Genomic DNA, 23,963 nt, shown 5'->3' with positions numbered 1-23,963 from the left:
TAGCAAGTGCTCCCAGAAAACCCCTTCTGAATAAGATATTCAGGGTGACAGGGACGCCTCTGAAGGAACTTAGCTTTAGGCAAGCAGGAGGCGACGGGTGCTAAGAAAACATGCTACAAAAAAAGAGCTGTGCGATGCATTGGCACTGTAACAAGATTATCTTGAGCAAACAAACGTTCTGCAGAATTTTGTATGATATTTATACTTCCATCAGATAGTAATCAATCACTTTGGAGCTAAGGGGTGTAATACAAATGCAATATGGTTTTGATGTGCTTTGTTTGGCATGCTTGAATGTAAATGTTAGCATCTGCAAAACCAGGCATAAAGAAAAAAAACCAAAACATGGTTGATCCCTCCGTCATAGGAATCAGTATAACACGAAAGTGAAACGTGTCTACACAAAGGTAGTGCTTATCGTGTAGTGATATATGAGAGCTTGTACAATGTCTACTCGTGTTTGGCAGCTATAGCACCGATTGCCGTGGATGCATCCATGTTGACGCCTAGTTCATAGAGGCCTCTGTCTCACTCCACCAAGACACGACATTCGCCCGTCGAAATCGTGTCCTTTCTGCAACGCGTATTGCAGCAGTTTTGTTGGTCGGTGCATTCGCAGTCGAAGTAGTCGGCGGCGGAGAAATCCCTTGGTGCATGTGGAAGCTGCACTACTCCGATGAGCCGGCGCACGCTCACACGAAGCGAAAGGCAAATAACGTAACAACGTCTAGGCTGCCTCGGCGATGCCAGTGCGGCCATGCAGTGTCCCTCGCTGGTATCGAGGCGCTTTAATGCTTTAACCATGACCTCCGATATCGCGCGCAATCTCGGAGTAAGCGCTAGTGAGTGTCGATCGTGACGCATTACTTCTTTTCAGCTCTCACAGACGGCGGCACCGCCCCGCTCCTCCCCGCCTACCTACACCGCAAGCGGAGAGCACGGTGCGAGAGAGAACGTGTGAAAGATAAAGGCGCGTTCGTGTTGTGTCCAGCATCTACGAGGTAGCTTAGTTGGTTTACCATCGGGCGCTTACTGTCGCGCCCGCGACGTCGTGGGTTCGATTACCAGCGGCGGATCTTTTCCTTAGTTTTTTTCTTTCTCACCCATTGGCGTCCATTTTATGAACGTCATATCCGGTAACGGAAGTACTTGGTGGACCCCGGCATAAAACACTTTCGTGTTAAAAAATTGGCCGCGTATCTGCGTGCTTCGCTGCAAATGTCGTCTGAAGACGATAGAAGAAGCGCTGCGTGAGATATGGACGCCATCTGGCCATACGTCGGGAAACATGAATGCTGTGTTGCGGGCTGGTAGTCCCGTCGCAGCGGCAGGCGAAGACCGGCGGGGACACTAGCCAGCCCGAACACGCGGTTTGGCGCGAAGCGCCGAAACAGAAGAAACGTCCGCACTCAACGAGTACTCTCCACACACTCTTTTATTTACACGTCGCCTGGGTAAAACAGGAATGCCAGAGCGGCGCCCCATGGCATTCGTACAGTGCAATACTGAACCGAAACCGAAACACAACAATAAGCTCGTGCAGAGGGCACGGAGGAAGGCAAGTTTCAGCGCAGTCGCATTTTCAGCGCAGCTTAAGAAACTAGGGTCTCTAGAATTACGTATCTATGTAATTTCTATTAAAGGAACATACCACCTAATAATTATCTAGTGAGTGCGCCTCAGATATGCGTAATGTTTGCTTTTTTATCAACAATGTACACAAGTATGAAACTAGTCAGCCGTTCAAGATAGCTGGCCCTTGGGCAAGCGGTTCAACTTTGGCCGGGTGGCTGAATCGAGTGACGTGCCGACAAGCAGAAAGACAGACAGAGACCAAAATTTCTGCGTTTAAGTTCCCCAAGAAAGACTAACGTCTTTAAAACAGCATTAACTGCATTTCGACAGCACTATAAGAACCACTCATCATCCGACACTGGGCCCGCTTTAGTCAACGTGCGCGTGAAAAAAAAAAGCGCGCTCAATTGTGCAATCGCAACTTTCGCATGAATTTTGTTTTTGTTTTTTGTAGTCTGAAAGCGATGGCAATTTATACGTTAGGTGTTTCTTTCCTTGTTTGCCCCGCACCTCAGATTGCATGCTGCAAAGTATGACCGTTTATTGAATAGTAATTATATATATATATATATATATATATATATATATATATATATATATATATATATATATATTCTTTCTTTTTACGCGAGTAACTGCCGCGCTGGCTCGTTAGTCGGCTACTGACCCGAAAAACGTGGGTTTGATCCCGGCTGTAGCAGTCGCATTTCGGTGAGGGGAAATGCTAGAGGCCTGTGCATTTTGCGATGTCAGTACACGTTGAAGAACCCCAGGTGATCTAAATTATCCAAAGCCAGTCCCTACGACGTTTAGCATAGCCTGGGTCGCTTTGGTACATTAAACCCCGTAAAGCAACCAATGAACCAACCCTTCTTACGCAAATGATATGTTTGTAGAAATGGCGAATTTTGCTTTAAGTGTGCGTCCGTTCGATCAGTGAAGTGTTACGAGTATTTTTCAGCCCTGAATGTTCTTTGCGCCACCGCTCTGCTGCTAACATAAAAAAAGGTTTTAAGGGAGCCTCGTAAAGCAATGTATCCGCCTCTGACGTTCGAATGACCGTTTATATGGCGCAACAACTATCAACTTACGAGCTACGCACATGGATTCAAACATGACTTCCATTGACGCACTGCATTCACGAGGCAACAACACCATAAACACCGTAACAGTGAATGGAACAGCTCGCGCTTTAATAGGTTCACATTCGATATACTACAATGCAGGGCTGAAGGATGACGTGCATGGAAAGTTCGAGGCACGGTGAATATCTGGTGAAGTTTTGCTCCTGTATGCCCGAAATTGTGATTTGCCGCAAAAGTCTGCTCCAAGAGCTGACTCGGACGAAATTGATTATGTTCATAGCAGTATTTTGAATCTTGGTGCGTACGGTTTGTTTGTTTTTAACACGAAAGTGTTTTATGCCGGGGTCCACCAAGACTTCACTGACGTATTTCCGTCACGGATATGACGTAGTACAATGTACACTAGCAGATGACAAAGAAAAAAGTAGAAGAAAAAGGTCCGTCGTCGGGAACCGAACCCACGACCCCTCGCTCTGCGTGCGGCGCAAAACGTCTAGGCCACAAAGCCTACGTCCTACAGCGTATTAACGGCGAGCTATTTATATATACCATTTACCGCTGGTGGTGCGCAGAGCTCGGAGGCACTTGTTTGCGTTATCACCAGCGAGATGGCGCGAATGGCGCGAAGGGCGCGCTTTAAATAATGTCTCCCCGCTCACTGCGATGCGCGTGCGCCCCCACCTGTACTTTGCATACAGAGCATGGTCACCCGCGTCCCCGCCCTTATCTCGTAATGGGGGTGGTTTGTACGACTTGTGCTTTCACCGCAAGTTTACAATGAACTTACAGAGTGCACGAAGGTCACTTCGCTTGCTGCAGCGACCGCGTTTGCTAAAGGAGCGACCACAAAGAAGTAACAACTGCTGACATTTGTTAGTTCGCGCTCGTCCTGCGTGTGTTCTTTTCGTGCGTCGTTTGTGCTTGAGCAGCACGCTGCAAGTTTCGAGCTGCTTGCTGTTCTTCGCGTGACATTCCAATTTGCTGCTATCGCATTCATTGCTTCACCCTTGCGGCGAAACAATGCACAATAAACGCTCAGCTACCTCTGTGAGAACACGTTTCACTTTCGTGTTATACCGATTTCTATGACGGAGGAATCAGCCATGTTTTTATTTACTTATTTCGATAGTTTGACCTTAAGCATAGCGGAATATGGTGTCAGAGGTTCCCGAAGATATTCGATTCGTCCAGAATGTCTAGCAGTGAACAATGATATGGTCCGTGGATCCAACGATCAAGGTCGCGTGGTCGGCCAGGCCTGAGGCCAGCTGCACGAAGGTGGCGAAAACGGCTAAATTGCTTACCTGAGCAAGTCCACAGCGAGTGTGTCACTGTCGCATTCTGTGGCGTCAGAGAATGGACACGATTCACCATTTAAATAACGCTGTTTTCACACACATGTCAGAATAGGAACAGACGGTTTTCTTATCAAATGCGGCAAGTTTTTGCATTGTTTCCACTGCGCCTGAGGCTGATAAAATGTCGCTCAACTCTAGGTATAACTCTCCTCCTCTATCGGTGGCCCCGTAGCAACAGTCGAAAGCCCGTATCTTCTGAAGCCCGGTAATGTAATTCGAGACGCTGTTTACTGTCACAAGAAGTTGTCGGGGTCAGCAGTGTTTCTTGAATCGTATCTCTAAGTATCTACTACAAGTGCGCCTCTATTGTCTCCGTACGATTGGCCTTGTGGCTCGTACTTCATATATAGAGCTCAGTAGCACGACGGAGCACGCGCAGAATATACTGGCTCAAGCCCAACTTCGCATCAACGTGATCTCCGGGAATAACCTGAAGCCTCCAGGTATTAAGAATCTGTAGCGCGATTTGGTGAGGTGTGTAATAACGCATGGCTACCTCTTGTCAGAGTTGGTAGTGTCTTTTTGTAGTGCCGTTGCAGAATCGAGTGGAATATTCAACGGGGTTGAAATTCCAAAAGCAATTCTGGGTCTTTGAAATACGCCTTAATGGAGGGCGTCAGATTAATTTCAGCTATTTCTTATTATTAATGATCATCGCTTACGTATTTTGTGGCAGACATAGCTTTATACTTCGTTCCAAGAACCTTGGAAAAGTTTCAACTAGAAGCGACCACGGAATAAACAAATTAGCTACTAACGTGTAGGAAGTTTGTCATCAAAACTTACGCACGGAAGGCCAACATAAGAAGCAAGAAATTTGTGTGGACCAGATCTAACTGTAATAATGCTTTTCGGCCATTTCCCCATGATGATTGAGTTAGTGCCACTTTCGTTAACGATATGAGTGGTTTCCTATTTAAAAACTATTGTATAAAACCATGGGCTAATTTGCATTGGTGTTTTTTTTTCTTCTTTTTTGCAAGAGCACATACTCAGTAGGGTAGCCTTTTCGAGAGCACCTGTCAAAATTTATTTGGTTCTAAAAAATGCACATATTGCTAAATCTTACAAACATTTGAATGGCATGTTTCTAGCAGATAGCCGTCTAATTACAAGTTTTTTCACTTATACCAATGTTGTAATTGAGTTAAGTAGCGTTCAATGCTTCACTTTTGACTGATTCTTAGCGTGGCTGTTGGCGGCATTCGGCTTAATTTGTTCTAGTGGAACTGCTCGACATGTGTTGCCGTCTCTTGAATGCAGTGTGTCGGAACGGAATGAAAAACGAAAAAAACCGACATTTTTGGCCGGAACGAAAACGTCACCGAAACTTTATCCATTACTTCGTTCCGGAATGAAACCGAAATTTTTTTATCGTTTCCGGTTCACGGGAAAACTTGGCCATCCGGAACAACCGAGGTCATGCAACGTGAGCAGTAATGCATATCTCAGGGTACAGTATTAGCGCGTATCTCTGGCAGGAATGCCAAAGTAAAGATGTGTGAAATTGTGCGAGAAACGAACACAGTGGCAACCATGGAGATGTTTATATTAACACAAGTGGACTTTCGTGTGCCGGTCACGCAGGCCAGCGTGGAGAGGGCATTCTCGGCGTCGAAGTTTATTTTATCAGAACAGCGGCCTCACATATCAGAGAGTACACTCGATGACGCGCTACATCTGAGATCGTGCCTACTCCCTTGACACAAAGCATTGAACTTGCTCAAAAAATTCGTAATTGACTTTTGAGAAATAATTACTATGACTCTGAAGGGTACGTTGGTTTGTGCTAGTTGGTATAAATTCATGGCACAGTTACTTCCGCTCTGAAGAACGTGGGAAGTACGCGTTTTGCCCCTGTCCCACTTTCTTAAGAGAAACCCAAGTAACTAAACCCACTACTCCAGTGTTTTTTTTTTATCGTTACTTTAACTTCAAATTTTTGCACACAAATAAAAACCGTTACGAACCGTTACGGAACATTTTTTTTTTCGTTCCGGAACAGAAACGGAACGGAACTTTTTGTGGTGGAACGAAACAAAAACCGAAACGAAAAACATTTCGTTCCGACACCCTGCTTGAATGCTAGCTGAGATACTCTCCAGCAATGAGGCCACGATTTGACATGGTTATCTGTATATACCTTATCAATGGGTACGTACTGTTTCTCCCATGGCGGTGGCCAAGCAGCATTTATACAGCCACAATCTCCTTATGCATGCCGGGGCAGAGACAGCGCTACAAGAATAGCTACTGTAGGAGCGCAAAAGAAAAATAATTCAAAAACAGCGCACAATTTACGAAGATGGACAGCGCTTGTGCTCGTGTTCTTTTAGTCCGTCTTCGTAGAGTGAGCACTGTTTTTGCCTTATGATGAACAACGAACTAGCTCGATGTGCATTATTCAATAAAAATAATGCCAGGCCTTGTTCACGTCGGAGGCGCCTTTCTGCAAGTTACGTTGTTAAACGTCCCAAGTAGTGCGGAATGTTATTTATGAGGGATGTCGCATACGAAGTGTTGACTTCAACCTTTGCTTAAAGAAAAATCTTGTAGGCCTACTGTACTGGGTCATGAGACGTTTACAGTGTTTAGATTACCTGTCTTTTGCCACCAAGACAAGCTTTCGTGTACGCATTGCTCAGCTAATTGATCCGTCCAGTGTACTCATCGTATCCTGCGCATCGTGTACCAGCTCAACCCCGTCGAGAAAAGTAACAACATAAGTAAACACCAGATTCGATAAATTCAGCTGGAGTACCCTGTAAAGTGCTGCGAAATAATTATGACCTCTGTGTACTCAGAACATGGTAGACGAATGTTCTTGAGCGCCGATCCCACTGGAGTACAACTGTCACATCCGGCAGTCGAATCCACGAGAGAGAGAGAGAGCTCTTTGTTTAAGAACACATAATTCTGCCGGCGTATATAAAGGCGCCTACATGCTACTCTGTACCGGGGAAGGGCATTCAGGACAGAAAGGCTCTAGGAGGGCAGGAAAAGAAAATGAAAAAAAAAAGGCTGCGGTTTAGCTAGGCTAGGCACGGTTATGCAAGCGAAAGCTTGTTCACTTGGTTCTACTTGTTTACCCTCGTGGGCGAAGAACAGTCTGCTAACCAAACTCACTACCGTCGTTCCGTCAGTTTCCGAAACCGTCACCGCAGTCGACGTGAGAAACGCCAGGCCCCTAAACCGCCAACAGATGCTCGCGCTCGCGCGCTCCTCTGCTAGCAGATGCGCGCGCTCCTTGCGTTTTCACCTCGGGCGCTGAGGAAGGGCATTCGGAGATGTAGAGAGACGACCCGACGAACGCGCTCGCTGTAGGCTCGTGCACAACTGAAAAAAAAAAGGCGCTGAGCCGTGTCCCCACCTGGGAGACAGAAAATAGCGCATTTTCCTCCAAAACCACTACTACCACGCCACAACTAAATTTCGCGCGGCTTGTCGCGGGGTATGCGTCGTTCGCTTCAAGACCACGCGGAGATACACAGCGAAACTCGCTCGACTAGGCCAGTAAAGGTTTCGCTTTAAAAGGAAAGTATAATTATGATCATGGTATGGGGTAGTCAGAGCGTAATGGTTCAGATGTAAGTCATTTTGCATTTTATCGATTAAGTTAATATCCTCGAGGAACCTGAGCATAAATTTTAAGTTTTGACTTTGCTGAGAGGGAGAATACATAGGTCCAAATATTTTCCCATATTTTCCCGAGATCTAGCGGTGCTTGGGAAGTTGAGCATATTCTAATTTGGCGACTAGTTCTTTCTTCTCTGTATATGCTTGGCAATGTCACAAAATCTGTTTCATCTTTTCTAATGCACCACAGTTGTACAGACCGTCGTAGTGTCATAGCTGCGAAGACGCAACGGCGGGTATGTGGGGGCATTCTACGTTACAGCGGCGCGCGTGGTGCGAGCAGCTGTTTCCAGTCGTGTGGGTCACGGCTGTCTGCGAGCAAGGTCTGACGTGTGACGTCACATAATCCCCGACTACCTACATCCGTGCCTGCAGCAGTGCTGCGCCTTATGTGCCGTTAACCTTTTCCCATTACACGTACAGTGCTTGCTAAGCACGGGGCCACTATGTGCACAGTAAACGTAGATCATTCACCTTAATATTTTTTTTTTAATTTCTGAAGTTATGACCATGTGTGTGGCGTTTTGTATGCCAGCTCAACAACAAGCTTCCACGTGGTTGCACTTCGTTTCAAGATGTCAAAATTCAAAGCTCGGCGTATTTACAAATTTTCAAAACATTTGTTAAATATTCCCACCGTTTAGTAACATAACTTACTGCCCAGAAACAGCTGAGCATGACGTCCTCCGGATGTTGTAATTGTGACATACTTGTATTCCTATAATACTGACAGGCGTACAACCATTATAACGTGCACAGCACGGGTAGGAACCTTGTGAATGACGACTGACCAGAACACACTCACCTTATTGAAACTTCGTTGACTGACAACAGGGTGTTATAGCAGCGCTGGTTTAACCGTAGGGATAAGTATGAGGCAATACCGTCTCGCCGTGATCGGCATGTAGCTGTTTTTGTCCGCAAGACCTGTCTTAGGCGCTTTCATCGTCTCATCAAGTTACCGTACGCATCGAGCAACCTGCGCAGCTAAAATGTTTTCGAATCGTTGTACATTTAACAAAGAATGGTTATACAGTCAAACCCGACTGTACCGAACTCGGCTAAATCGAATTACCCTTTATACCGAACTATTTCTGATCCCGGCAATGCTTTAACGTCAATGCATAGGAAACTATACGGTTACATCGAATAAACATAGCCGGAACACTTGATATATCGAATATCGGGCAATACGAAACACCCCAAGAAGTTGGCTTTTTCTCAAGAAAGGATGCTTTCGCTCGTGTATTTCGGAAAGTGAGCGGTGTAAGTTAGGAAGACCGCATTGATACCGCATTTTCTCGCCTACAACCCGCCTCTGCGTATTACACCCACCGCTGAGTACAAACCGCGCAAAATAAGAACTTAAAAAAAATTCCCCGTGCGTTGCTCTAAGCGCCTTCCTTGCATCATCGTGAAGCAGCTCCGTGAAGCCAACTTGCGTGCCAAAATTCTCATTGAAAATACGGGAAATTATTAGTAAAAGTTTTATATCGAATTATACGATATATCGAACTTATTCCCATGTTTTCTTTCTTTTTTTGCGAGTTCGATATATGCGGGTTTTACTGTACCGTAGTCTAAATGGTACGGTATTACCGCCGCTGCTAAAACATCCTACTAACTCGCATGGCGTTTCGTAATCAATTCCGGTTTCACTGAACATCGCACAGGAATCCCCTCCGCAACTTTTGCAGTTTGTATGCGTATATAACCCCCAAGCGCACAAACAATCACGCACACTGACATAGATTTAAAAGGTGTTGCTGCCTGCACTGCATGCCCTTGAGAGCTGTCTCCGCGGCATCTAGACGTACAACATCAGGGCTGAACTACATATCTCATCCGCAAATTATAGTATACGTAACGCATATGAGCCATCAACTGCAGGTCGCAAAAAAGAACCAGGAGTTTCCATTAACTACAAGATTTATTGCATTGATAATATGGAGAAATGCTGGAAAACTTCGTTGCCACTTCTTTTTCAGGATAATTCATAATAATTTTACGGTTTTACGTGCCAAAACCACGATATGATTACGAGGCCTGCCGTAGTGGAAGGCTCCGGAAATTTAGACCATCCGGTGTTCTTGGTGGTGCGCGGGCCTCTAGCATTTCGCCTCCATCGAAATGCGACCACCGCAGCCGGAATGGAACACGTGACTTTTGTGGCAGCAGACGAGCGCCGTAACCACTACATAACGACCGCGACGGACTTTCAACATAATTCACTGCTTCGTGAGTAACAGAAGTCCAAATACAAAATAAGAACTTGAAAGCCTACTCGTAAAGAGAAGAACACTTGGCGAAATGAATAGCTGACACTTTAGTACATTTGGGACAATGAGCTCGTATAGAGCCTAAGAACAACGAGCGAGAAATCGGTAAAGCTATAAATCACTGAATTATACAGAAATGCATGAGTTATATATAGTGATGTGTAACGGCGATTATTCGTAAGACAGAGCTTGCGCTGTAACTAAATGTAAGGCATATATACTGTAGAACACGTGTGGAAAGAAGTGAACTATTAAAGGGACACTGAAGGGCAACAATGAATTAGTTTATACTGATAAATTATACTCTGAAAACACTAGTGTCGTTAATGTCACCACCACATTTTTATTGATAGATGAGTGAAACATCATCGGTGAGGATGTCATGGATTTCGATAATTATGTGTGTGGTGTGTGTGGTATGTGGTGTGCGTGTGTGTGTTTTCGTATTCTGGCCATTTCTGAGACCTGGTATCTAAGCCGCTGGCTCTCTCAGAAGATAATGTACTTCATTTTCCCCGAGTAAGCACTGCTACCTAGGCCGCACACGCCGTCACTCACCCCACGCATATTTTTTTTCGCTCGTTTTCTCGCTTACCAAGCGCCTACTCGCAGCAAGCGTGGTGTTTTTGGTATTGTGAATGAGTAATTTACTAATACGAACAAAACTCGTTTTTCTCTTTAGGGTACCTTCACAGCACAATGAAAATATAATTGTACATCAGAATGCGGAAAATTGGCACAAAAAACCCGAGTCCGAAAGCAGGAACAATGACCTGCGAGCTAAGAGGCGAATGGGACGCTTTCCCCGAAAACCTTCGTGCGCATGTATCCTGCACAGCGTAACGAATACGTGTTTTTGTTCTGCATTACTGTTTTACGTTAAATTTAGTTCGCGGATTTGCCGCACAGGACGGAAGCACTGGTTTCCTGCTGCTCCAGTCTCATTTCTACGTGCATGAAAAAATGTTGTAAGTGATGACAAATGCCCGTAAAGATGACGACCAGCCACACACAAAAAAAACGAATACTGTATAGGAGAATAGCGAATGATTCTATCTAACACTTGTAAATTGTTTTCCCCTGTATGTAAGTCTTTCATTCGAGACCAAATCGTACTCACTCAATTAATTCAGTTTTCTGTGTGTTACCCATTAACAGGATGACACCAGTGATCCTGCTCCTGATATGCCGCATCATTTTCCTATCCAGCATTTGTTCAAGCGACGAGCATGGGTGAGTCTTGGTTTCTTTGTCGCTAACGCTAAATAAGCAAATTCAAACACCGCGAAAGCGATATCTCGACAAGTAATCTCACTGCCACTCGAAAACGGTGCCTCCCACTGAATTGTTTCAGCACTGCATATATCGCAAACATTTACCATGTGTACTGTAGCCCTCGAGTGCACCTCTGCCGGCTTGTCGACGGGAAATAAAAAATGGAGGAAAAAAAACACCGCCAGAGTCTTCTTTGAAGTGCCAATCAGTTCGCCGCGGTGGATCAGGGGCTATGGTGCTCGGCTGCTGTCCCGAAGGTCGCGGGTACGATCCCGGCCGCGACAGTCGCGTTTCTGTGGAGGCGAAATGGTATAGAGGCCTGTGAAATGTGCGATGTCAGTGCATGTTAAATAACACCAGATGGTCGAAATTTCCGGAGCCCTCCACTACGGCGTCCATCATAATCACATCGTGGTTTTGGAACGTAAAGCCCCAGATATTATTACTTAAGTACCAATCACCGCGAACGGGTTTAACTATGAGTGGTGCTGGCTAACACTCTCAGTGCTTACATGTACAGAGATTCCGAACGAAGTGGACGGAGAAGCGCCTTCCGCTGTAGCTCAATTGGTAGAACATCGAGTGCGTAATTCGAAGGTTGTGGGTTCGAACCCCACCGACGGAAAGAGTGATTCTTTGTCTACTTCAATTCATTTCAGTTTACGTCATATTACTATACTCCAGTTAAAGACACTTAATGTCGCCTATGCTTTCTTTGGCCTGACTGTCTGTTGGATTCGTTATGGTACATGTATTTACACTTCTAGGTCGCCCATTCTGTGGAGGTGAAATGGTATAGAGGCCCGTGAACTGTGCGTATAGACATGCGTTGCGTAGCTTATTAATTCTTTTTCCGAAGTTTTCACAGAATAACTGCTCACAGAGTAGTTGGGCCTAACGAGTAAATGAAATTCAATCATTAAAGCACATCTTGAAATAGTAAACTTTAACAGTGTTTCGAGCACCCCTTCCTTATCACTAATACTTGTGAACTCTTACAAATTTGCCTCCGTGGCGCATTAATTCGTTTTCCGAAGTTTTCACTAGAATAACTGTTCATACATCGTTTCGGGACATTTTCGCTTTCGCCTTTTCTATCATCCTTACTTGTTTTTATCAGTTAAAGTTTGTAAGGGCAAACTGATTTGGCCTCCGCATTTTGCCTGCAATGGGTCGTAACTTCGTGCTCATTATCAAACGCAACGCATGCATATGCTGTGCTTAAGCACAGCTATAGTATTTCCCCCTATACACATGCACCGCTTCACATTCTACTCTGAAAGGCTCACAAAAAAAAAAACAGCACGAGTTGGCTGTAGCCTGTTTCTCATAAGTGAAATGATAACAGTTGCGCACTGTTTGTATTGCGTCAACCTTTCGCATATGTTTTAGGTGCACTCGCCTATATATTTCCTCCGTGTAGTGACGTGCAGAGGAAAACCATATAATAGTGCTATCATTTCTGCCGCGTCTTTTCTAGCTTGTGGCGTGTGGTTTATGACAGAACAATACGTCACGAGCTGGTGCAGCTGTTGCGGCGAGTTTCCTCTGCCCTGGGTGCACCAAGTGTAAAAGAATTTTAATGAGCATATGAATGTACATTCTTACAGCAAATAAGGCGATTACCTTTGTGAGTGAAATGAGACTGCCGTATAATTGATCATTTTTAAAGCTCTGCCCGCCTTCTATATAATAATAATAATAATAATAATAATAATAATAATAATAATAATAATAATAATAATAATAATAATAATAATAATAATAATAATAATAATAATAATTAGCACAGCTTGCACTAGGTCGAGCAAGGATGGGTCACAGCAGAGCTGTTGGGAAACTAGCTGGGCCTGGCTTGGCTAGGCTTTTATTCTCTCACCTCTCTGTTTAGCACCCCTTGCTACACTACACTACACTACACTACACCATACTATACTATACTATACTATACTATACTATACTATACTATACTATACTATACTATACTATACACTACACTACACTACACTACACTATACTATACATGGTTATGCTTGCTCTCTTTTTTTTGCTTTTGCTCTCAGCTTTCTGTCATTTGAAGCGTGTGGATACTTACTATAGTTATTTCTGTCTATCGCTCTCTCCGTACTCGTTTTCTCGCTCATCAGAGTTATTGCATCCCACGCCGGACAAATCGGCGCACGTGTTTTGGTAGCGAAGTAGAAGAGGAAGGCGATTAAGAAAAGGACGAAGAGAGCACGTGCCGGTTCACGATGATGATAATTTTCTATCTTCGACACACGGCAAAACTCGACTATAACAGCTCTGCTGTAATAAGGCATTTTTCCCATTTACCTGGCACTTGTAGACTTTGTGTACTAGTAAAAATGTTCGGTGAATAAAAATTTGGGCCTTGATCTGAATATGAAAGTCTGCGGCATGGCTGCATACAAAATGCTTGTTCTTTTGCAGGTACCAAGAGGGATCGCGACGGGACGGCATAAGGACGGAAAGGAAAGGTAAGACATGAATTAAAAGGGAGGGGATACATTAACACAGCGTCCTAGCAGTAACAATAGAAGACACTGATCGGCTGCATTGAATTGAACTGTAGCCAACAGCCAATTTCGAACAGGCTACGTACTTAACGTTCGGTTTTGACGGTTTCTGATAACAAGCATAGGTGGTTCGGCACATATTGAAATAATATAACAGTGCTGGGGCCCCCAAACGGCTTGCGTACCCAAGCTGTTGCGTTCTTCTGTACTATCCTTGAGGGCGGCTGGCGAACAGAAGAAAACGGGGCGAGTACAAAATAACGCAAGAGCTTGGGGACTCTACGGCTAGGAGTTCCCGGCATTAAAACTCTCTCGTGTTTACCTGTATAAACCGCGTACAGTTATAGTAAGTACGTGGCAGTATTACTATTGGTTTCGAAAATTAAAAGGAATATAGTTTGCACTCGGTAGGTTGGCGTTTAGGTTATATGATGCCGACCGATATTCAGTGCTCGAATTTCCAAGTCATACAGAATGAGTGCGCTAAACAAATGCACAGATTTTTTTAGAAAACTAAAGCGAAATATTTGAGAGGTATGATTTTGAATGGGACCTCCCGATGCGAAGGACCCCGTTTGATATGAATACCTGCGTGAGGCACGTGCCGCGGCAAACAGCCCGAAGCAGAACAACAGGATGTGCAAACCCCAATCAATGCTAGCGTTTGAATACAAAGGAGGCACTTTTACTTTCGTTGGATTTCGCTAAATTTTATTGCTTTCGGGCCGTAGTGAGTGCACGTGCGGCCAAGTGCGACCCGTGTAACGAGGCAGCAATCATTTCTAATGTGCAGACTTATCAACAACATAGTTTTCGTGCATATCTGACGCCAGGTAAAGATTTAAAGACACGTAACATTTATTTATTTATTTATTTATTTAATTATTTATTTATTTATTTATTTATTTATTTATTTATTTATTTATTTGTTTATTTATTTATTTGTCAGCACCTTACAGAGCCATCGTGCGGCATTGTGTAAGGGGGCAGTACTGCGAGTACATAGCGATAAATACACATCGGTAAAATATTAATCAGTTCAGAAGATAGAACCGAACTCACGAACGCAAAAGCGTGAAATATACTAAAAAAACAAGGTATAGTGTGTGAAAGTGTTATACTTAATTAACAGCAACACTGCAACAGAAAATGAAAACAACTGACAATTATGAACTTATGAAAACTACGCTCATAAAGATTGGTTCCAACTCCTAGAGATGACTTTCTCCGATTAGTAACTGGATCGAACTTCGAAGTACATGCTTTTGCATGCTTACGCGCAGATGAGACTCACTTCTTACAGAATGTACTGAACAGGGGCGTAGCAAGAATCTTTTTTTAACAGCGAAGTTGTTTAAGCCGGCCGTAAAAACTTTAGTGTGTACAAAAAAACTATCATCATCATAAACCGGCACACGCTCTCTTCATTGTCTTTAGAGTGAAGCTGCTTAAGCTATCGCTAAGTTGTGCTTCGTCGTTCAGAACTCCTCAAGGGGTTATGCGCCACAGAAATCGGGCAAGCCCCACTACCGAGTACAGCAGGTTGCGAGCGTTAAACGAAAACTGCTCGGCGAAGTGGAGCACGTGAAACACGGGAAGGAGAGAGCAAGAAAAAGAAAGAGAAAATGGAGAGAAGGAAAGAGGGAGAGAGATAAATAAAGCGATAGAAAGAAAGAGAAAGGGGTGGAAATGGCGAAGGTTGCGCTAAGTCTCTCAAGGCTTGAAACAGCGGAAGATTCTGAGGGCTCGAAACAGCGGAAGCTGGACGATTCTGAAGTCTGGCAAAAGAGCCAATAACCCAGAAACAACCTAACAACAACTAGGTAAAGCCCAGCAACGATCTAGAAGCAACCTAGAAAACAACATAGCTAAGAGCCTAGCAGCTACCTAGAAGCAACCTAGCATCACCTAGCTAAAAGGCTAGCAACTTCCTAGAAGCAACCTAGCATCACCAAGCTAAAGACTACAAACAACCTACAAGCAACCTAAAACAACCTATAATCACCTAGTTAAAGCCTAGCAACAACCTACAAGCAATCAGATCAGATTTCAGAATCATCCTATCTTGGCTGTTTCAAGCCTTCTACGACTTAGTATACAAGCTTCGCAATTTTTTTTTTTTTTGGGGGGGGGGGTGGTGGGGGGGGCGGAGTCCAACCACCTTTAAGCATATTTGTCCGTGCGTTTGCATGCTTCCCCTTGTTACGCCAATGGTACTGAAGGTATTAAGACTGAGCACAGTATTCTTGACTCACACAAACAGTTGGCATCACAAAGGGCACACCTAGGTCCATTATACAAGCGTATAAACTGGTTGCATGCCTCCCAGCCGTAATAAATCTATTCACATCAAATCATGGCGGCTGTTTACGAAATTCGCCCCAGCAGTCCTTGGGCTACGAAATACTTCTACCGGAGCAGATTAATTAAGCGTAGTTACCAGACATAAGCGTTCAAAGCGAGCGAATCGAAAACAAGCGAATGTGAGGCCAGGATATTGTTTTGTCTGATGCAGGCACCAAGTTAGGGCAAGAAAAAGACGTGGGAGAGCCGCTCTTTCTGACGCCTCTCATCGAGGCCGGGAAGTACGGAGAAGCCTTGCGGAAAAGTAGAGTGGGCAAGATAGGCGACCTTCCAGATATTCTCAGCTACTCGGGATACATCACTGTCGACAAGGATCTGAACAGCAACCTCTTCTTTTGGTTCTTTCCTGCTATGGTAAGTGTCGTCGCACTCTTGCACAACTTGCGGTTATCGTCAACAATAATATAGAAATTGCAACCAGAACATCAAACGGCGTTACCCTCGGCGGTTATTAAGAATCAAAAGGTATCATAGCGCCAGCAGACAGGGAAGAGGAAGACAAAACGGGACAAGCGCTTGTCCCGTTTTGATGCCTTTTGGTGCATTTACCACCTAGCCCAAAGAGCCACATTGGCAAAGTTATTAAGACGTTTTGGTCAGCAAGTCGCTTCATAACTAAAGTTACTACAAGTGGTATCCTGATTAATGACGTTTTCTTGTACGAAATAAATCAAATACTGTTATCAGAGAAGCACAATGAAGTTTAGCCTTAGTTATAAGTGGCTAGTTACGAAAGAATTTTTAAAGCGTACATGCAGCCGGTTTGATACAATTTCAGCATTATGAGATCGGTCAAATATCGATGCTATGACATATTGAGGTTTGCTTTACTGATCTCTTTATTGTGTATATTTGTCTACGTTAATCAGAATTTCTTGAGGGGCTATAGTTGGTGCATTCTTGTAAACGATTGTTAACTGCGCAAAATTAGAAAAAAAAAGGACAACACGAAACAAGACACACAAGACAGATCGAACAGCGTCCTTGTGCTGTCCTTTTTTCTCATTTTGCGCAGTTAACAATCCTTTGTCTTCGTTCTTTGGCGCTATGACAAACTTGTGGTCTGTACGTCTCCTTTCTCACGTTTGTATGATTGGTGCGATTGCCATTCTTCGGCCTTTCGCCATTAAAGCGGCGTTCCGCACCGCACCGTCTACAATATCGGTCGACTCTAGTCGGCGCGCTCACTCGGCGGACACTCGGCGGACGCAGCAGAGTGGGCCGATCTCGGAGTCCGTACAATGCGTGTCATGTTGGTCACGGACTCGTAGTATCTGCGTCTAGCCGTAAACTAGTGATCAGCGGCCGAATTCACAAAACTTCTCTTTCGTAAGTGCGTTTTCGCAGAGGTCAGCCGGCTTCGCTGACGATACGTCTCACATCGTGACTGGCTGAAATATTCAATTGCGAAAACTTTTAGCGTAAGACGTTATTGTGAATTCGGGCCAAGGTCCTCCATAAAGTGCTAGCTATAACCAGGAAACTATACAATTCGGTCTTGTTTCCTGGTTATATCTAGCAATTTACGCAGAACATTGCCTGGCAATCAAGTAATCGCGATTTCTGAAAAAACGTTTCGGGATATGTTCATATTTTAACTCTAATACGTGTTATTCTAGAATGGTATAAACGCCCAATACCGCTATTTCTCAGTGGGTAGTTTCTACCTTACTTTTGTTTTTCTTTTTGTTTTTAGAGCGAAAGCTCTAATACGCCATGCCTCCCAAGGTCATTTATCGCGTCGCAATGACCTTGGGTCCCGCCGGAGCGCAAGTGTGGCAGGCGTGACGTCACGCCACTTGATCCGCTGCGCAGAGGCGTCGCAGCTGCGCTCACGCGGAGCCTCGCCGCTGCGGTATCACGTGACCAGGCGAAGGTCTAACGAAACGCTGGCGAAGGACTAATGAGACCTTGCAAAAGCAAGCCAAACATATCGTTCACTCGTGATAACTATGTTTACGAGCGTTAAACCTCAGCCATTTCTTTTTCTGCAGGAAGATCCCGAGAACGCACCAGTGTCATTGTGGCTCCAAGGGGGACCCGGCACGTCCTCTATGTTTGGTTTGTTCGCGGAGAACGGCCCGTACCTCGTGGACGAGAATGGCAATGCGCGGCTGCGTCCGGTCACGTGGGCGCGCACCATTTCGATGTTGTACGTGGACAACCCGGTAGGAACAGGCTTCAGCTTCACGGATAGTACGAAAGGCTATTCGCGCAACCAGACCGACGTGAGCCGAAACATGCTCGAAATGCTGCAGCAGTTCTTCACTCTGTTTAGAGACTACGCCTCCAACGATTTCTACCTTTCTGGGGAATCGTACGCTGGTGAGTGTTTGCTCAAAAGGTTCGATCGTATATGGCGCGGTGACAGTAAGGATATTGCCGCAATTGCGTGAACGCATCGAAGCTGTCAGCGTCTCATTAAGCATTTCACTGAAGCCAAAGAAATTACGAATGTCAGCAGTTTGCGGTATAAAATACATGAATAACGAAGCGGGCACGAGGACTGCTGTACCTTAAGCTTGTCACCTCAATGTTTGTGCAGGTAAATGGGAAACGAAACAAAAATCATTCGTCAATTAAACATTTCTTACACATATAAGGACACTCAGTTTTACTTGCGACATTTAAGAATGAAATATTTCACGTGCTGGGTGCAGATTGTATAAATATCATATTGTTTTACAGGTACGTATTGGTAGAAAACTGCCCTATCTATAGCTTGCAATAGCCCCCACTTCGTTTCTATTGGTCCTTTGTATATTCATGAAACATTCATAATTTCCAATATTTATGCAAATCGCAGTGACATCTGTGCTACGTGGCACGAGTGCCTCCTACACCTGTACTATAACATCGCGGTAACATCTAGCGGGAGCAGTGTGGCTGGTTAGCGTAAACGCGACTTTTCTGAATCTAAGCTTGGAGCTACGCGTCCCGACGAAAATGCGGAGACGCTGTCCACTATATCAACTTGCGCGTCTCCTCTCGAGGACAAGGATGGCTGCCTACCAGGACACTACCGCAGCTATAGTTCAATTGCAATAGAAACATGAAACGACCATGCTAGCTGCCAACGAGAATATATATCTAAAAACAAAAAGGTGTAATGAATAGAGGGGCTATGTTCAAAGGCTTTTCCGCCTTGCCATCGGTCGATCTCACCCTCTATCGCCTCTCATGCTGTGAGGATTGTATGACGCCAGCTTCTGTTACCGAATATCTATTGCGCTTATCCTCGACTGCTGACGCGAAGGTCGCGGGATCGAATCCCGTGTACTTAGATTTAGGTGCACGTTAAAGAACCCCAGCTAGTCGAAATTTCCGGAGCCTTCCACTACGGCGTCCCTCGTAATCATATCGTGGTTTTGGGACGTTAAACCCCAGATACTAATATTATTGCGCTTATGTAAGGATTCTGAACGTTCTGCCATATAAAATAACTGTCAATGAGCAAAGCTGCTCCCACACAGTATGTCGTTCAGATTTAATCGCACCTTGGTCATTTTCTGTTGAGATATACATAATCGTCATCATAATCATCATCATCCTGATTGTACCAGCTGCAGGGCAAAGGCCCCTCCCACGTTCCGCCAATCAACCCGGTACTGTGCTTGCTGCGGCCACTCTATACCCGCAAACTTCTTAATCCCATCTGCCCATCTAACTTTCTGTCTTCCCCTCGCGCGTTTGCCTTCTCTTGTAATCCAGTCTGTTACTCTTATTGACCGACGGTTACCATGCCTACGCGCTACATACCCTACCCATGTCCATTTCTTTTTGTTCATTTCGATTAAGATGTCTTTAACATCCGTTTGTTGCATGATACACGCTGCTCTCTTCTTGTCCTTTACGGTTACTCCTGTCATTATCCTTTCTATTGCTCGCTGCGTCGTCCTCAATTTAAGTTGAACTCTCTTTGCAAGCCTCCAGGTTTCTGCTCCGTAAGTAAGTGCCGTATAGGTATACCGTAAATGTATAGGTAGGATATACATAGCACCGAAAAAAAACTTTCACCCAGCGAATTTGTGAGCGCTTCGATTTCTGACAGGCGTTGCCTCTACGCAGGAAAATACGTCCCATCCATAGGCGTGGCTCTCCACGAGTCCCGAGGAAAGCTTCGTGTACCGATCAACTTCAAGGGCATCATCATTGGCAACGGCATGACAGACCCCATCACCATGCTTATTTACGGTGACCTCTTGTACAACATCGGGCTCATGGACCGAGATCAAGCGAGACACATGCAAGAAGAGTGCAACCGCACGGCGAGTCTCATCCGGGAAAAGAACTACGTGCAAGCCACGGCACTGGCTTATACAATCATTTTGGGCGTCGTCCCAGGAGTGCCGACGTACTTTGGCAATGTCACAGGCTACAAATACGGCTACAACTACCTGCTCACGGAGAAACCCGAAGAGCACAGCCGCTACAAAAGCTTCGTCGTAACGCCCACGGTGCGCCGAGCCATTCACGTTGGTCAAAGGCCCTACAATACCGACCTAGCTAAAGTGGCAGTCTTCTTCGCCAGCGACCTGATGCAGTCTGTTCGAGACAAGTTGGCCTTTCTGCTTGATAACTCCTACAAGGTGATCCCTTACTCTCTTACGTAAAACCTCACAAAATATTGTTATTGTTTAATCTTAAATCCTCAGTAAGGCGGTGGCCCTTGTTGCCGACGAATTATGCTGCCTAAATCTTTATTGGGATACCAATGATATGGACCCTCACGGTGGGTTTTCGCCGTCGCCGTCACGCTCCGTATAAAGTGCAAATCGATAACATCGTCCCGCGCATCGTTTTACGCGTGAGTAAAATCATGCAAACGCTGGGGAAGAACGCGGCTGAAGCAGAGATGAAACAAGCCGGCCATCTCCGTCGCACGAAGGGTGCGTGCGATAACAACGCGTGAGGCCTGTAGTCGATGGCCCCTCAAACACATGGCAAACGCCCCGGCAATATTTCGCCAAGCAAAGGAGCGTCGGCGGGGGAGGGGGTGGCTGCGTCGCCCGAGCAGCAACTGCGAACTTTGTTCATAAGGGCACGGTCGCGAATGCTGGCGTGCGCGCTATCTCGACAGACATCAGGACACGTCTCGTACATTTGCTGTGCTCCCAACGCTTCGCGTTTAGAGGAGTGACAGCATGACAACCGCTTCAGTCCCTGGAGCGGCCGTATTCCCTTAAACAAGCGTTTTGATGAGTTGCGCGAGATCGGATTCAGAAGGATTAGCTGCTAGCCTTACTTCGTATAACATTCCAGCCAGTAGCTATCGCATTCATTCCTTCGCCCTTGCAGCGGAACTGTCATTTCTTTCTAAACACGAATTTTCGCAGCTTCATAAGTCTACACGCTGTTGGCGGTGTAATCAACGAAAGTACGCGGTTCATTAACATGAACTTTTCCCCTCTTCTCCTTTTCTTTCATCATGTCAGGCACTCCTGTACAGCGGTCATCTGGACATCATCGTCTCGTCAACTGCAACCGAGGCCCTCATGTACTCCCTGGAATGGTCGGGGTCCGAGGAATGGTCGAAAGGCCGAGAAGAAAATTTGGCGCTCGAGCGATGGCGAACGCCTGTACGGCTATGTCAAGCGCTGCGAGAAATTCTACGATGGTCATAGTCCGGAACGGAGGTCACATCACGCCGTACGATCAGCCGGAGGCAACATACGAAATGATCACCAGATTTGTCAACGACGTCCCGATTGTAGAATAGTTCACGTGCATTTTTATCTAACGTAAAAGACAGGATGCGTAGCATATAGGCTACGCCCCAGGATTCGAGAGGCCTACACTTCTTAATAGGCCTAATAAATAGGAGTAGTAAGTAGACCAAGTTCTCGCAAAAAAAAAAATAGCGAGAGTGGTGGTTTGGGAAAGATGGTATTTAATGGCGTTTTCTTGCAGTTATAAAAGCAACTCCTAATAAGAGCAGAAAAAAGATAACGAAAACGAAACAATATGAGAGCGGAGGTAAATATTGGAGCTTGCCATTCGCACACCTCGCCTCCTCTTTTCTTTTCTTCCTTCATTCTGACTTGCGGTAGTATCAAGCAATCCTCACAAAAGGAGATGAAAAATTCTGGAACAGGTGGCGTAGATGGAGCCAACGTTTCGACAAATGGTCTGGAACCACCCCGCCTGGTGCCTGCGTGCACCACCGATATAGTTCGAGCTCAATAAAAGTTGATTCATCATCATCATGCCTTCTTCGAGGCAGCTGCCCTGAAGAAGACAGGACCAATTTCGAAACGTCGGCCCCAGCGACACCCCTTGTTCCAGGATTTTAAGAGAGAGAGAATTAAACTTTATTGAGGGACCAGGCGCGCGTGCTCTTCGCCCAGAGGTGGGTGACTTCCTCATTCCAGGTAGAAATGGCTTGCAGCTGACGCTCGAGCCCTGTCCACCAACCGGAGCTGGTCCTCAGGGTTCGCGGACGTCAGCAGCGCCTCCCACTGGTCTTCCGGATTTTCGTCCACGTTCAGTTCATCTATGGGCGGGATACTTGGGTTGTTGCGACATCCCCATACCATGTGGTACAGGGTGTTGGCAGTGGCCGGGCAGTATGTACAGTGCCTGTTAAAGTTGCCTGGGTACATTAGTTACCTGGGTTACCATTAAAGTTGCCTGGGTACTGGGAGTAGTGTACCGTGCGGGTAGGTACCCGCCTGTAGCCTTCTCCAAGTCACTGCTTCCTCTCTAGTAAGCCTTTTATGAGCCGCTGGATAGTGGCATCATTGCTTCCTGTAGTGCGCGAGTATGTCGGAGTACTTTCTTGGTATTGGCTCCTCTTCGTTTTCGGAGTTCGAATATCGCTGCGGAGTAGCCCGGTGTGTATGCTCTCGGGCTGCGGCATGTGCCGCTCGGTTCCCCGCTAGGGGCAGTGGAGCTTTTTTAAGCTCGGAGTAAGGCCGTAGACAGCAAACCCGGCGCGTATGCGCCACATAAAGCGGGTATGGGTCAAGCAGCTCCTAGCGTAGCGAAGTCATGCATAGTACAGCATCTCAAGGGGATGAGAAATGCAAGTGAGGGTGAGGAAGATTGATGTAAAGCTGAGGAGGAGAGAAAGAGAGAGATTCTTGAGTTGGGAAAATAGCTGAAGAGTGGGGGTAAGTGACGCAGTAACTGTCTCTCAGGCGAGGACACCACAACCGCGACACTTGTGAGGAATGGGAGGAGATGAGAGGCTAATAAGGAGTGAGAAAGGGAAGTGAGGGTAAGGAGGAGTGATCTGAATGTGCGGCGGAAGAAAAGAAGGAGGGGAGAGGGTAAAGCATGGCGCACCCTTGCATAGTATAGTTGAGTAAGGGGATGGAAAAGGGAACTGAGGATGAGGAGTGACCTTAGGGTGAGGAGGAGAGAAATGAGGAGGAAACTGAGGATGTGAGAGGGTAAACCATAGCATAACCATGTACAGTACAGCAAAGCAAAGGGCAGGAGAGAGAAGTGAAGGGGAAGGGGAGGAAAAGTAGGAGAGAGGACAATATGGAAAGATATAAAGAAAGAAATATAGATGAAAGAAAGAAGAAGAAGATGCAGAAAGAGATAAAGAAAGATGAAGATGACGAAGAGAGAACTCAATCTGCTCTCGCCAGGTGGTGGCGCTTGCTTGTCAGCTCGCAGTTTACTCAAATTTCACAGGCGTGGAACTGGTTTTAACCCCTTTTTTTCTATCTCTTAAAGCCTGCATCTTCCCCTAAAGTTCTGCCTTACTTGGATTTACAAAAAGAAAACCATTTTTATCTCTATTCTTCTCGTGTGTTACTGTTTATTAAACTCCTACTGTAACGCAGGGTCACGAACGTTTAAAGCTGATATTGTCTCCTACTGTCGAATTTTATGAAAATGAAT

The 23,963-nt window shown here is 45.5% G+C and overlaps 1 protein-coding gene across 1 annotated transcript; it reads left to right on the top strand.

Annotated features, from left to right (window-relative positions):
• Positions 1-16,063: 16,063 nt before the first annotated feature.
• Positions 16,064-22,345, top strand: LOC119394762 (probable serine carboxypeptidase CPVL). The gene is made up of 5 exons (XM_049415980.1): positions 16,064-16,076; positions 16,261-16,463; positions 18,104-18,434; positions 20,178-20,698; positions 21,545-22,345. Exons 1-5 carry the CDS (start codon positions 16,064-16,066, stop codon positions 21,731-21,733), a joined length of 1,257 nt encoding a protein of 418 aa, XP_049271937.1. The 3' UTR covers positions 21,734-22,345.
• The last annotated feature ends 1,618 nt before the right edge of the window (positions 22,346-23,963 follow it).

This window comes from Rhipicephalus sanguineus, chromosome 5 (genome assembly GCF_013339695.2).
Source record: "Rhipicephalus sanguineus isolate Rsan-2018 chromosome 5, BIME_Rsan_1.4, whole genome shotgun sequence".
Taxonomy (NCBI): Eukaryota; Metazoa; Arthropoda; class Arachnida; order Ixodida; family Ixodidae; genus Rhipicephalus; species Rhipicephalus sanguineus.
Note: the sequence above shows the minus strand (reverse complement) of the source record. Positions and strands in the feature narration are given on the sequence as shown.

Bases quoted from the DNA above. Each gene is read 5' to 3' on its own strand.
- LOC119394762 (XM_049415980.1), top strand. The intron at 18,435-20,177 runs GTGAGTGTTTGC...GCCTCTACGCAG, and splicing joins TTCTGGGGAATCGTACGCTG to GAAAATACGTCCCATCCATA. The intron at 20,699-21,544 runs GTGATCCCTTAC...TCATCATGTCAG, and splicing joins TGCTTGATAACTCCTACAAG to GCACTCCTGTACAGCGGTCA.